Source organism: Nuphar pumila, chromosome 2 (genome assembly GCF_984573655.1).
Source record: "Nuphar pumila chromosome 2, dmNupPumi1.hap1.1, whole genome shotgun sequence".
Classification (NCBI taxonomy): Eukaryota; Viridiplantae; Streptophyta; class Magnoliopsida; order Nymphaeales; family Nymphaeaceae; genus Nuphar; species Nuphar pumila.
Genome location: NC_143250.1, coordinates 95,026,292 through 95,042,301, shown reverse-complemented (window position 1 = coordinate 95,042,301; position 16,010 = coordinate 95,026,292). Strand labels below are relative to the sequence as shown.

Genomic DNA, 16,010 nt, shown 5'->3' with positions numbered 1-16,010 from the left:
TTAACTAGACCTTTCGAATTGGTGCATTCCGATGTGTGGGGACCATCTTCGGTTCTATCTAAAGGTGGTTATTCATATTATGTGACCTTTATTGATGATTATACTAAATATGTATGGATTTATGTTCTTAACCTTAAATCGGAAGTCTTTACCTTTTTTAAAGAATTTTGTGCAAAAATTCAAAATCAATTTCAAAGTCACATATCCATTCTTAGATCCGACTCCGAAGGAGAATATCTATCAAATGAATTTCAAACATATTTAAAATATGGCATTTGTCATCAAAGATCATGCCCAAGAACTCCACAACAAAACGATCTAGCGGAAAGAAAACATAAGCATATCTTAGAAACCACTAGGTCAGTACTTATTTCTAAAAATATTCCTAAAAAATTTTGGGCCAAAGCCGTGTTAACCTCCACTTACTTAATCAATCGAATGTCGTCCTCAAAATTAAATAATATCTTTCCTTATGAAAAACTTTTTAAAATTACACCCGATTTCAATCGTCTGCGCATTTTTGATGTGAATGCTTTGTTCTTTTACATAAAATAGACAAATTATCACCAAAGGCTATTGAATGTGTATTCTTGGGCTATGGTGAAAATCAAAAGGGTTATAGATGTTTTGATTATAAAAATAATAAGTTATATATCTCAAAAGATGTGACATTTCTAGAAGATGAGAACGGATTTGAAATATTAGACAAACAAAATGAAATTGAATATATGTTTTTAAATGATCTTTTGGAAGATACACGTGATGAAACTTTAAGTCATTCGAAAATATTAGAAGATACACATAATATTGAAACATCAACAACTAATGGTGACAATCTACATGTTTACACCGGGCATGAACAAGAGAAACCTATTAGTGCTTTAGAAAAATTCTTGCAGCTTAATGAACCTCTAGAAGAAACTTTCCTTAGGCGCTTTTCTAGAGAATCAATTCCACCTAATAGGTTTGTTTCATATGAATCGCTCTCCCCAAATTATAGAGCATGTCTAATAGCCTTACATTCATACTATGAACCTTCTCATTATAATCAAGCAAAAAATATATCGCATTGGATTAAAGCAATGAGGGTAGAACTAGATGCCTTAAAGAAGGCTAAAACTTGAAAAATAGTTCTACTTTCTCCAAATAAAAAAGCTATTGGATGTCGTTGGGTTTACAAAGTTAAGACAAAAAATGATGGTTCTTTAAAATGATATAAAGCAAGATTAATGGCTAAGGGATACTCACAAGAATACGACATTGACTATGAAGAAACTTTTGCTCATGTTGCTCGAATGACTAGTGTCCACACCTTAATTGATGTAGCATCATCTAAGAAATGGCCTATATTCCAATTAGATGTTAAAAATGTTTTTCTTAATGGTCAATTAAATGAAGAAGTATATATGGACCTTCCGCCGAAAATTACTCTTGAACAAGGTCAAACCCTTAAATTATTAAAAGCTTTATATGGTCTTAAACAAGCCCCTAAGGCTTGGTATGATAGGTTTAGTGCTATCATGATCAAGTTGGGATTTCGTTCTTGTTATACTGACACTGCCCTCTTTGTTAAAAATGCAGGTAATAGTATTATTATTCTTTTACTTTATGTTGATGATATGATCATCACAGGCAATGTTGAAAGTGGTATTATTGATGTTAAAAATATGTTAAAAGATAACTCTGATATTTTTGATTTAGGTTTTCTCAGATATTTTCTTGGCATTGAAGTTGCATACTTTCCTCGAGGGTATATATTATCACAGATGAAGCTTGTTGCAGATATATGCTCCAAATCTGGAATTTCAGATAACAAAAAGGTGGAGACTCCAGAAGTTATCAACGCTAAACTACGGTTGGAGGATGGGGTTCTATTGGATGATCCTACACCCTACAGACAACTCATTGGATCTCTCACCTATCTGACCATCACCAAGCCAGACATTGCTCACGTTGTTCACTCTGCTAGCCAATTCTAGCATGCTCCTACAACTGTGCATATGAGTGTCGTGCTTTAGATTATTCGCTACATCAAAAACACTCTAACTAAAGGGTTATTTCTATCCTCACTCTCTTCATTAAATTTACTTGCTTATACTGATGTTGACTGGGGAGGAAACCCAAATGATAGAATCTCAAGTACTGGTTTTTGTGTCTTTTTAGGAGATTCGCTAATTGCTTGGAGATGCAAGAAACAACAAAAAGTTTCCTTATTATCTATTGAGGCTGAGTACCGGGCTATGGCAACCACTACAATGGAACTTGTGTGGCTTCGAAGCCTTCTTCAAGATATGGGAGTTGAAATTTCTCGTGCCTCGAAGCTTTGCTGTACCAACAAAAGTGACATCTATATTGTCAGCAATCACACCTTCCATGAGCGGACCAAACATATAGAAATGGACTGTCACTATGTTCGTGATGAGTATCTTCATGGGACACTTATAGTACCATACGTCACATCCGAATATCAGCTCGCAGATTTTTTTACTAAAGCACTTCCTGCTCCCCGCTTCTTGTTTCTCCTTGGCAAACTTTCGGTCGTCTCCCCGTAAAATTTGAGGGGGTGTTAAAATATATGTATTAATATATATATATATATGTGTGTGTGTGTGTGTATGTGTATTTCGTCAAATACACCATAATACCCAATAGGGGTATTTATTTTTCTTCTTTTTTTTATTTCTTTTATTTTATTTTTTAGTTTTTATTTTTCTTTTTTGAAGCCACATAGACGGGGCCACCATAGAGTCGTTGGGGGCTCCCAACGACTCTATTGGGAGCCCCCTTGTGGTCCCTTAAAGTGTATAAATAGGGGCTTTCCCCCCTTGTGTATGTAATGCTTTTGTGAACTCCTCTTTAATAAAAAGAGTGTTTATTTTATGTATGTAGCCTTGTTACAAGGACTTTCGTATTATCCCTTAGTGGATTTCTTCTTTGTGCCTTTGTGTTAAGTCCATCGTTGGACATTGTGAATGCATTTGCATTCTTGATTCTTCCGCATACTTCATTACAATTAACCAATAAAAGAAAAAATATACTAAGAAACCGTTTACATAACTGGAAAATATATGAGATTAACCAACAAAATGTTAAAATATACGAGGTTATTCTAAAAAGATATGAGATTAACGTATAAAAGTAACTAAAAAGTGATTATATAACTGGAAAATATATGAGATCAACCAAAAAAAGTTAAAACATACTAAGAAACTTATTACATAACTGAAATAACTGGAAAATATATATGAGATTAACCTACAAAAGTTAAAATATATGAGATTATTCTAAAAAATATGAGATTAACATATAAAAGTCACTAAAAAAAATGATTACATAACTGAAAAATATATGAGATTAACCAACAAAAGTTAAAATATACTAAGAAACCATTAAGTAACTGGAAAATATATGAGATTAACCAACAAAAGTTAAAATATATGAGATTATTCTAAAAAATATGAGATTAACATATAAAAATAACTAAAAAACAGATTACATAACTGGAAAATCTATGAGATTAACCAACAAAAGTTAAAATATACTAAGAAACTGATTACATAATTGAAATAACTGGGAAATATATGAGATTAACCTACAAAAATTAAAATATATGAGATTATTCTAAAAAATATGAGATTAACATATAAAAGTAACTAAAAACTGATTACATAACTGGAAAATATATGAGATTAACCAACAAAAGTTAAAATATACTAAGAAATTGATTACATAACTGAAATAACTGGAAAATATATGAGATTAACCTACAAAAGTTAAAAAATATAAGATTATTTTAAAAAATATGAGATTAACATATAAAAGTAACTAAAAACTGATTACATAACTGAAAAATATATGAGATTAACCAACAAAAGTTAAAATATACTAAGAAACTGATTGCATAACTTAAATAACTAAAAAATATATGAGATTAACCTACAAAAGTTAAAATATATGAGATTATCCTAAAAAATATGAGATTAACATATAAAAGTAACTAAAAAACTGATTACATAACTGAAAATATATGAAATTAACCAAAAAAAGTTAAAATATATTAAGAAACTAATTACATGACTAAAATAACTGAAAAATATACGAAATTAACCAACAAAAGTTAAAATATAGTAATATACTAAGAAACTTATTACATAACTGAAATAACTGGAAAATATATGAGATTACAACAACAACAACAACTACGCCTTCATCCCAAAATAATTGGGGTCAGCGATATGAACCAAAAAAGAAAATCATTATGGGTCTTCCACATGAATCCTTCTCCTCCAATCATTTCTATCCAATGCCATGTCCTTGGTGAGGTTCAAAGCATTCATATCCTTTCCTATCACCTCCATCCATGTCTTCCTAGGCCTACCCCGACCTCTTTTAACTAATATATTTTCCCATTTCTCCATCCTTCTAACTGGAGCATCATTAGGCATTCGCCGAATATGTCCAAACCATCGTAAACGATTCTCTCTCATCTTATTTTCAATGGGTGCAACGCCTACCTTCTTACGTATCTCCTCGTTCCGAATCTTATCTTTTATTGTATTTCCACACATCCATCTCAGCATACGCATCTCAGCTACACTCATTTTTTGAATATGATGTCTCTTGGCAGCCCAACATTCCGTACCATATAGTAAAGCAGGCCTAATAGTCGTCCTATAAAACTTTCCCTTCAACCGCAATGGCATTCTACGATCGCACAACACTCCAGTTGCACTTTTCCATTTCATCCACCCAACCTTTATCCTATGATTTACATCTCCATCAATTTCTCCATACTTTTGAATGATAGATCCCAAATATTTGAAACAATCATCCACAGGTATTTCTTGCTCACCAAGCTTCACTACACTCTCATCATTACTTCGTTGCTTACTAAACCGACATTCCATGTATTCTGTCTTACTCTTACTCAACTTAAAACCTCTTGCTTCCAATGTGTGTCTCCATAATTCTAACTTAGCATTAACCCCAGCTCTAGACTCATCAATCAAAACAATATCATCAGCAAACAACATACACCACGGCACATTTTCTTGAATTGATCTCGTAAGCTCATCCATCACTATAGCAAATAGGAAAGGGCTTAAAGCAGATCCTTGATGTAACCCAACCGTTATAGAAAAATTGGTTGTCACCCATCCACAAGTGCGGACATTGGTTACTACTCCTTCATACATATCTTTAATTATTTTAATATACTTGAGAGAAACACCTTTCTTCATCATTGTCCACCAGAGAACGTCCCTAGGTACTCTATCGTATGCCTTCTCTAAATCAATAAAAACCATATGCAAATCTTTATTCCTCTCTCTATTTCTCTCGATAAGTTGTCCAAGAAGATGTACAGCTTCCATAGTTGATCTTCTAGGCATAAAACCAAATTGATTCTCCGATATCATGACAACCTTCCTCAACCTAGACTCAATCACCCTCTCCCAAAGTTTCATAGTATGACTCATGAGTTTTATACCACGATAGTTTGTGCAATCTTGTATATCACCCTTATTTTTATATAGAAGCACCAAAATACTCTTCCTCCACTCATTAGGCATCTTATTTGTCCGCCAAATCTTGTTAAAAAGATTTGTCAACCATTCTAAACCTTTCTCTCCCAAGCATTTCCAAACCTCGATAGGAATACCATCTGGGCCAACTGCCCTTCTTGATTTCATTTTCTTCAAAGCCTCTGCAATTTCTTTCTTTTGAATCTTGCGCATGAAGTCACGATTCATCTCATGAAAAGGAATAGAGAAGTCTCCAAGATCCTGAGCATGACTTTCATTAAATAGCTTATCAAAATAATTTTTCCATCTCTCCTTAATCTCTTCATCTTTGACTAAAACCCTTTGTGTTTCATCTTTGATACATCTAACCATACCCAGATCCCTCGATTTCCTATCTCTCATCTTTGCAAGCCTATAAATATCCTTCTCGCCTTCTTTGGTATCCAACTTGTCATAAACCTCCTTATATACCTTATCCCTCGCGTTTTGAACTACTTTTTTAGCTTCCTTCTTTGCTATCATATACTTCTCCAAATTCTCCTTATCACGACTCTTACTTAGATTTCTATAACACTCTTTTTTAACCTTAATAGCTAATTTGACATCCTCGTTCCACCACGATGTATCCTTACCTAGCGGTGCACTGCCTTTAGACTCACCCAATACCTCCTTAGCCACCTTTCTCATGCCACCCGCTATCTTATTCCACATTGATTCTGAATCCTCCTCGAGACACCAATCAGCTTCCTTAACTACCTGCTCTACAAACATTCCTTGTTTAGCTCCTTTCAGTGCCCACCACTTAATTCTAGGATCTATCCTATGTCTATCCCTTTTGCAGCATTATCTAATTCTAAGATCTAAAATTAAGACTCTATGTTGTGTAGTTACACTTTCTCCCGTTATAACCTTACAATCGATGCAACAACCCCTATCTCTCTTTCTAAGTAGGAAAAAATCTATCTGACTCGTATTAACCCCACTTTTAAATGTTACTAAGTGAGACTCCCTCTTCCTAAACCAAGTGTTTGCTAAGATCATATCATAGGACAAACCAAAATCTAAAATCCTTTCTCCACTTTCGTTTCTTTCTCCTATACCATAGCCTCCATGGATACTCTCAAAACCATCCCTACTAATGCCTACATGCCCATTAAGGTCACCGCCGATAAAAAAGCCCTTCTCCATAAGATATCCCTTGTACTACTCCATATAAATCTTCCCAAAATTGACGCTTAATTGAATCATCTAAACCTACTTGAGGAGCATAAACACTAATAATATTAATAATATCTGTACCTAATACTAATTTAATAAGTAAAATCCTATCACCCTTCCTACGAACCTCAAGTACATTATCTATAAACTCACGACTCATAACAATCCCTACTCCATTCCTATTCCTATTTATTCCTGTATACCAAATCTTATATCCTCAAGGTTCTATCACTTTTGCTTTCTCACCTACCCATTTGGTCTCTTGTAGACATAAAATATCAATCTTTCTCCTACACATAACATCTACTAACTCTACCAACTTACCAGTTAAAGACCCTATATTCCAAGAGGCTAACCTAAGTTTATGGTCTAGGATTAACTTCTTTACCCCCACCCGTCCAACAAAGTGAGGGAACCCTTGCCTATTTGACACCACACCCAGACGCCGGTGTGACGCGTCGCTTCCGGGCGACGACCTAGCAACCCTTGCCCATTTATCACTGCCTCCGGGCCTATAGAGTACAGCGCGTCGCTCAGTAGGGAAACGCCCCAACGAAATTCTCATATTGGTTCACATTCATAGGGTATGACTAAGTTTTTATGCTGGCTGTCACAGGCCTACCGCAACCCTCCTCCTTTATCCGGGCTTGGGACCGGCAGTGTATAACTAAACAGTTATACACAGGCGGAAAATATATGAGATTAACCTACAAAAATCTTTTTTATTATGTCTGAGAAGTCTTGTTGTAAAAAAAAAATTTATTTTGCGCCTTGAGGCATAGAGGGTCGCGCCTCAAGGCGAGGCGCGCCTTTTGCGCCTCAAGGCGTGTTTTTGAAAACAATGGTCATATCATAATGACGTCCAGCAAATAAATATGGAAAGAATATTGGAATCTAAGTCACAGGGACTCGACAAACTGGGTGCCGCACCCGCATCGACGCGACGCAGGTGAACGCGGTGTAGTCAACGGGACCCTGGGTGTGATCAACGCACCCAGGGTCATTTGTGTCCATTTTTTGAACCAAAAAAAAATGCTCCCAAGTTTGCCGATGAACAAGGTGCTCGCGGGAGGGTCAAGGGAGAAGGAGAAGAGAGAAGAAGACTGGGGGAAGGGGGGTTTACCTGAGAAGGCCGCGGAGGGTGCTGAAGTCGCCGGCGAACAGGGTGCCTGCAGGAGGGGGTCGGCTATCGAAAAAATGTTGTGAGAGAGAGAGGGAGAAACGAGCGATGGGACTCGTTGGGGTTTCGGTGACTGAGGGAGCTCGAGAGGGAGGGCAACTGAGGGGGGTGAGAGGGTAAAAGAGAGAGGGAGAGGGACGAGCACAGGGGGCGGGCGATAGGCTATCGGTCGACGCTCCGACGAGCCATCGGCCGACAACTGGAGGTCGGACATGAAGAGAGACCAAAGCAGGCGGCAAAGATGGGGAGGGTTTTCTCGAATGAGAGAACCCTAAACCCTCTGTTGCTTTATAAAAGCACGGGGGTGGGGTATTCAGTTTGGGTATGGGTCAGGTCCAGACCCGACTCGGGTCCAACCCAATTTTTTTTAAATCCTAGGTTTTACAAGGGTAGGGTTTTCCGAAACATCACGGGATTTATTTTTTCTTTTAAAACATAAAAAGTATATATATATATATAATTTTTTATATTTTTGCCGCACCCCCGCACCCAAGTTTTTTTAAAGTGCCGCACACCCGCACCCATGTGACATAGATTGGAATGTATTGTTGTTCCTCTAGGCATTCACTTCATAATTACCCACAAGATTTCAAAAGAGATAATATTAATCACCACTAGACTAGATTATATCAAGAAATAGATATTACTCAAATTTAAATGATGACTCCTGAGCTAAGCCAAGCAAGGTGATGGAGTAGCTGATACCTAGTAGACTTGGAGACTATGTAACTGGGACACAGCATTTAGGGTGTCGTACCCGTGTTGACACGTGTCAACACAGGTACTGGTACCTGGACACAGCATTTTCCGTGTCCTATATTATATTATATAATTTTAATATATAATATATATTTTCAGTATATATTTTAGATATATAATATATATATATATATTAGATGTATAATATATATTTTTTAGAATATATTTAGACATGTTACTGTACCCATATTTTTTGGAATTTCCATGTTGTACCTGTACCCGTACCCAGGTGACATAGCTTGGAGACCTGTATAAACTGGTCATCCCATCTTTGGTTGACTAGCATGTAGAAGAAGCAAAGACTGACCAGTAAATTGCCTAAGCATTATCTGACAGCACCTCAGCTAGTTTTCGACCAGACAACTATTACCTACAGTAATAAAAGAAAAGGTGCTTTTAAATATCATGTAATTTATCATTTACCTTTCCATTCTTGATATAATTTTTTTCCAATAATGGGTGACACAAATTAGCTAGTCCTTCACTTGCTCGCATATAAGAATCCTTACCTTCTCACAGCTTCAAAATCCCAAGGACGATTACTGTCAAAAAGTTTTTTTACATCACTTGATGATGACAAGAACAACCAGCCTGATGAGCACAAGGTGACCCAAAAGAAGGAAGTTTTCATTGGGGCAACTTGACTAGAACCAAAAACATAATCATACTATTGTTAAATGTACTGATCAAGAATTACGAAATGAGATATTAACTTGATGAATGCCAGATAGGAACTACTACATAGACTTTTTCAACTAGCACAAGCAAAATCATCTGAAAAAATGAGCTCAAACAGAACGTGTTAGTTCTCAAGAACTTCTCCTGGTCTTTGTGTATTTGTATAGAATATTGCTCTTTCTCAAGAACTCCTGATCTTTGTGTATTTGTGTAGAATATTGCTTTTCTATTTCAGAAATAAAATAACAGATATATAATACATCGATCATGTCAAGGATCCAGCATATTGACTTGAAAAATGACTGGAAATCCCAAATAGACATGGGAAATGTAGCACAAGCACTGTCCATATGCTAAGGGTCAGCTAGACAGACTACCCACAACCATTGCAGCAAGGTCTGAACCTTAGTGCATTCCATGATGGCATGCTGATACCGATGTATCCAATAGAAATCAGCCACAAAGGGTCAACCTTGGTACCAGAAACCAACGCTGGCAATTAAACAAGCCTGGCCCACTCATTCCCTTCAGGCCTTCAGGTAGACTCTGGATTGAAGTACAAGTACTGCTATGTAGTTTCATTTCAACAAGAAAAGGGAAAATACTGACATGTATGTTTAATCCTTAAGCCAAAATAAAATGTAATGTCTACCAATGACTTGTAACACGATTAGTTGCATAACCAACGGCACTTTGCCCATGATCCCACCATCGGGTGCAGAGACAATATATGAAAGGACAATGAAAATAACATACAACTTTGTTAATTTTTATGCTTACACTGGTTGATATTAAACTTTGCATGAATTCTCCTAGAACATCTATAATGAAAACATCGGGCATGGTTCATATCTTATTTAAATGAGAATTATAAGGTTTCCATATTCATTCAATTCGTCATACATGCTTAACTCAGCTTCTCATTCACAATTTTCTACTCCTAAAGCAAAACAGTATGTATCTGATCAACCACATACCTCCGAAAGCAGTTCTGTGTCGTCCACAGCATGAAGATCCAAAAGCCCAGCTCCAAATTCTCCTTGCAGATCAGGAGAATAAAATCCGTCCATTGTGGAAGCCACTCCAGAGCTTGGTGCAGGTGGTGTATAAGGCTCAGACACATGGTCCCCATTCAGAATCAGGTTCCTTGAAAACTTATATATCCTCTGTTTTTCCTCACTAGATTGTGCCCCATATCCCTAAGAATACAATGTTGCATGATGAAAGACAATTTGCAATTCGCTCGATCAAAATTAATTAAACTTCAAGGCATGAAGACAAACAAAACGAAATAGGGAAAACATGCAACCACAAATATCTCAATGCCGATTCATTAACATTCAATAATCAAAATCCACATTGCATTCTCATGATATATTGAAACCATAATTCAGTTGTAAACCCAGTCCCTACATAACTCAAATTCCTATTGCTTATTCTCATGCATCCGTCGATTTTTTTTCCACCGACATTGGTGTTTTAGAAGCAGAATCTATCCGAATTAGTAAGTGGCAATGTAAGCACCCGTAATGTGTTTCTACGACGTCAATATGCATACATTCATGTAATTGTTTCCATCAACTTATTAGCAACAAAAAGCATAATCAAGATACTGTTTCTGCATCAAGTAACACAATCATCTGAGGAAGAAGTTACGAGGCTAGGAAATGACGGAGACCTGCATAAGAAGACTCGGAAGGGTACGATGATCGACGCCCGTCGAAGCCAAGGGCGAAGCGAGGTGTTGCAAACCAGCAGACTGCAGCCAACGCGCCATGACCGCGTCCCCAGCATCGCTCGTTGTCCCCACCTGCTCATACAGAGCTGCATTGCCCTGGTGCATCTGGCCACCCATGTGGCGCTAGGCTCGGCGTTGGGGCACCAACTTCAGCTACTGGAAATTTACATTCTGAGTCGATCAATACATACCAACAACAATCATCAAACAAATTTCAACTAAATACCCAAAAATCAATAAGAAACGCTACCGAAATCCATGATACTTCTTGCAAATTACTCAAACTCAAAAACGAACAAACGAATGAATGTGCGACCCTGCATTGCTCAAAAAATGGAGAATTAAACAAGAAAACCGACCATTCGAAGTAGGAAACAAGCTCTAAAACATCAGAACTCGTTGCGTCGATGAATAAAACCAATCGGAAATTATTACCGACACAAGAACCGGCCAAATCGTTTAATTCCAGGAACAACGAATGCAGCGGAAGGAACTCACGATTGTGGGGACGGATCAGGCGCCGCGCATTCAAATTTTACACGATTCGGACGCGATTCGCAGATCGGGAGGGCCGGATCCGAGCGGAGTGCTTCCGTCCGTGACTCCTCAACTCTTCACAGACACGACGAGATCAACGAAGGATTGGTGGCGAATCGTCGAGACAAGTTTTGGGTGGAAAGCGACGCAACTCTCTCTCTCTCTCCGTGCCTGCGAGACAATCCTAGATCGGAGACGGCCCGCCCGACACAGAACTGACCGAGAGAGAGAGAGAGAGAGAGACCCAACGTTTCTGTGTGTGTGCAAAAGCAAACAAGAAGAAGAAAGCAAAGAAGAAGGAAGGTGAAAGAGAGAGATGATGATGGCAAGGGACTGCACGCGGGAGCACGAATCTTCACTAAAAACTTTTTAAACAAAATCTTTATACATAATACTTGCACCCTTTTTTTTTATATATATCTGTATTGGAACTTTGAACTATGTGTATTACCATGATTAACCTCCAGTTGGGGTTAAGGACAGAATTGGTCCTTGCTTTTCTTCTCTGTGGAGACCTTTGCATTGAGATGAAAACACCAATCAATCGGATTTTATCGGATACCCGACCACATTTGATTATAATTTGATGTGTATATAATTAATCTGGCAAATATCTAAATCTGATGAATGTCCAAATCAGTTTACCATCCAAATCTGGATCAGAATTCGAATCAATCTAAAAACACCATTATTATGGGTAATTTTGGTCGTGTTTTTTGAGAAGTGAAAATATCAGTCCCACCAACCAAAATTGGCTTTTTAAATCTCACTTTTAGCTTCTCATTTTTAAATGAGGCTTGATTTTGGAGTTTTATGCTAAATTTTTTTTTTTTTTATGTTTATTTGCTTTTGGGTAAGGGTGGCAATCGGGTCAAGTTGGGGGGTCTTGTGGGCGGGTGGTGGGTCAGCATACCTCAACAGGAACCTGACCTGTTTAAACGAGTCGGTTGTGGCAAACACAAACCCGACCCATTTATTAAACGGGTAACACGACAGGACACAGTTAACCCGTTTAATAAATGGGTTGGCGGGCAGGTTGGTGGGCCGGGTTCGGGTAAATGGGTTAAAGTGCCCGCCTAACCCGTTTATTAAATGGGTCAGACGGGTTGGCATAACCCTAACACGAACCCGATCCGTTTAATAAACGGGTTAGGCGGGTCGTTCCGTTTATGACACGAACCTGTTTAAGCCAAACCCGAACCCACCTAAGAAGCGGGTTGGGGGGTCGGGTTGGCGGGTCGTGTCAGATTTTGCCACCCCTACTTTTGGGTGCTCTTTCAAATGGGGCTTCAGTTATTCAGTAAGAGCCGTGAGTACACGTCACCTTGTGTTGGGAAGTTACAAGTTCAAATCTCAATGGTATTGTTGTATAACCAGTGGATACGCCTAACCCCAGCTGGGCTATAAATAAATAAATAAGGTTGAGGTTAGAGTTGCCAAAAACATATTCTCTCATAAATGGAGGCTGTCAACTTCATACCCAATGCAGTGTTTTGGCAACACCACCGTCCACAAACAGTAGAGTAGAGGGCATGAGAGCAAGGGGAAAATTCCAGTGTTTTTAGTGTTTCTGAATTTGATATCATTTGAATAGATGGTGAGACAGCTATTTGGACGGGAGAGTGCCCATGGGTTCGGGTTTGGGTCCAGGTTCGGGTTTGAACCACTTGAAATAGCATGAACTATGAAGCCGGATAGGAGTTTACGGGTGTAGAAGTAGAACATCATCCATGCCATAAATGGCATACCAACTCCATTGTTTTTGTTTGTTTTCAGCCATGCATTCTGCAAGATCTATATGTCCAGCATCTAGAGCAATGTTATCAGTACCGGTGCCTATCTGCTGATACGCATCGTATCTGCTGAAAATCGATTCACTTCACATTGAATTGGCTGTTCTTTTTAATAAATGCCCAAAATACTAAAATTTATTTTTTTAAATACTATTTTATTGGTTGCAACACATGTAACGTTATGATTGATACATAATATTTTTTAGCTTCCCCGATGGACATGAGTGAATTGCAGTGTCCATGTGACAGTAATACAATATAGATTAAATGTCGTAAGAATTCACGATACTTGACTAAGGCCTAAGGATGTGATCAATATTATATTTGGCTGATTGGACGTTGGCTAATCATATTTGAATTCGGATTCTAATGGTTAAAAGCTCATATCAGATCTGCTTTTTTAGGTGCAAACAAATCAGGATATTTGTCGGATTCAATAGCAAAAATCAAGACCATATCCTCATCCAATTATAATCGGACATGGTTTCGGCTTATCAAATACAAAACATATTCAATTTTGATATGATATATGTAATTCTATTGATTGACATCCCTACTAAGGCTCGGTTTGGGAGCTGGTGTTGAGAGAGGAAGTGAGATCAAAGAATAAGGGATGTGAGTAAAACTGTCAACCGAGAGCAGAGAATAGGTGACCCTAAGGAAGTACTTGAAATGAGAAGATTTGAGGTCATCTCCACTTTCATCTTTACTCTCATCTCTAATCCTATTTCCTAGGCTTGGTCTGGGAAACAACATCAATGGCAGAGTGGATCTCCAATTTTTGTCTCAAATATATTGAAGTTGTTAGGGGAAGCAGATCAGGTCATGCTGAACATGAGCGTTTTTGCTCATGCCGACATCGCGGCCATCCGATTTGCATTTTAAAAAGCTCAAAAGTCAACAAAACCACGTGGCATTCATCCAAAATGCAAACAGACGACCACGATGTCGGCATAAGAAAAAACGCTCATGTTCAACATGACCTGATCTGCTTCCGTTGTTAGGGTACTTGTCCAAACTCAAGTTACATACTCTCAAGTAGGGTACCCAGAAACTCTACTTGCATGTGAGAAAACTCATTTATTGGGACAACATTTGTGAAATGTGAAACCCACGTTTTAGAAACTTGTGTGTGAAACTCATGAGAAAAACATGTTTCTCATGAAAATTTTGTTTTTCATTACAGGAGAAACCTATTTACTTTGTATAAAAAGTATATCTTTATAATGTGTTTTTTGCATTTTACGTATATAAAAAAGTTCTGGCATGCATATATATATATATAAAGAGAGAGAGAGAGAGAGAGACTAATGGGTACCTGCTATAAATAAATGTGTATTTTAGGGGTTTTTTGTTTATATATATATAGAGAGAGAGAGACTAATGGGTACCTGCTATAATAAATGTGTATTTTAAGGGTTTTTTGTATATATATATATATATATATATAGAGAGAGAGAGAGAGAGAGAGAGTAATGGGTACCTGCTAAATGAAACATGATAATTGAGTTTTTTATTTTAAATATATATATAGATAGATAGAGAGAGTAATGGGTACCTGCTAAATGAAATATACTAAAAAAGTTTTTTTTTTTTTTTTTATTCTCACCGTACATATGTGATCTATGTATATGATTTTACAGGGCAGCTCTTGAAGTGTTTGATTCCGACACATGGGTGGGATTTTATAACGTTTTAAAAATCAACAGTCCAAAATCTTTGTAAAATTTATAGGCTTCAAATATCATTTTTTTCATTAAAAACACGGAATTTAGGTGTTGATTCCTCTTCAATAGACCATGCCCAACACATTTATGGGGTTGGAAATACAAAAAAATATTGAAAGAGGAAAAAAATCCATTTAGCATGTTTTATTTAGCCTGTATCCATTCTCTCTTTCTCTCTCTCTGTATATATATATATATATATATATATATATATATATATATATATATATATATATATATATATATATATATATAAAAGGAGAAAGGGAATGATTCACCCATTAAATGGACAACTTTTTGTCTTTCTCTGTATGTTAAATATGTTTGTATGTTAAATATGTTTTTTTGACAGGATGTGATCTTCATGGTTAAAAACATGTGAATGAACTCTTGGATCAAAGTTTTAATGTGTCGGTAAGATTTTACAACACAAAAAGATTTCAAAACCATTGTTTTTTGTATCCTTGCAAAAACTCTAACCTCTATATCAAAAAAGTTTGATTTAAAAGTTTATTCATGTTCAAAGTTTGTTTTTTGAACATGAAGAGAATTGAAAAATCTAACGCCTTTTTTCAAAAAAGTAACTTTATGATGCTATCAAAGTTATATTTTGAAAATAAAAAGTAACATTGTATTTAAAAAAAATACCAGTACTTTAAGAGCGCTTCAAATTAACCCTATATGTACCCAGTTTCAATAAGCCTAAAAAAAGTCTTTTTCCTTAATTCCTTTTCCTAAAAAAAAATCTGTTTTCATTCCCTTTGGCAACCTTATTCCCAAGCTGGTTTGTTAACCCAATCCAGATCATCAAACTTGGTTGAACTCGTGCATAGGGCTCAGCCTTATTCAAGTATAAGA

The 16,010-nt window shown here is 36.8% G+C and overlaps 1 protein-coding gene across 1 annotated transcript in view; it reads right to left on the bottom strand.

Annotated features, from left to right (window-relative positions):
- Positions 1–12,016, bottom strand: part of LOC149846215 (kinesin-like protein KIN-13A) — a 68,748-nt gene extending 56,732 nt beyond the window's left edge. The window contains exons 1-3 of the mRNA XM_089996254.1: positions 11,594–12,016; positions 11,036–11,251; positions 10,335–10,556 (exon numbers count right to left, since the gene is read on the bottom strand). Of these exons, the coding sequence (XP_089852380.1) occupies positions 10,335–10,556; positions 11,036–11,212 (399 nt within the window). The 5' untranslated portion in view covers positions 11,213–11,251; positions 11,594–12,016. The remainder of the gene's footprint in view (positions 1–10,334; positions 10,557–11,035; positions 11,252–11,593) is intronic.
- Between the last annotated feature and the right edge of the window lie 3,994 nt (positions 12,017–16,010).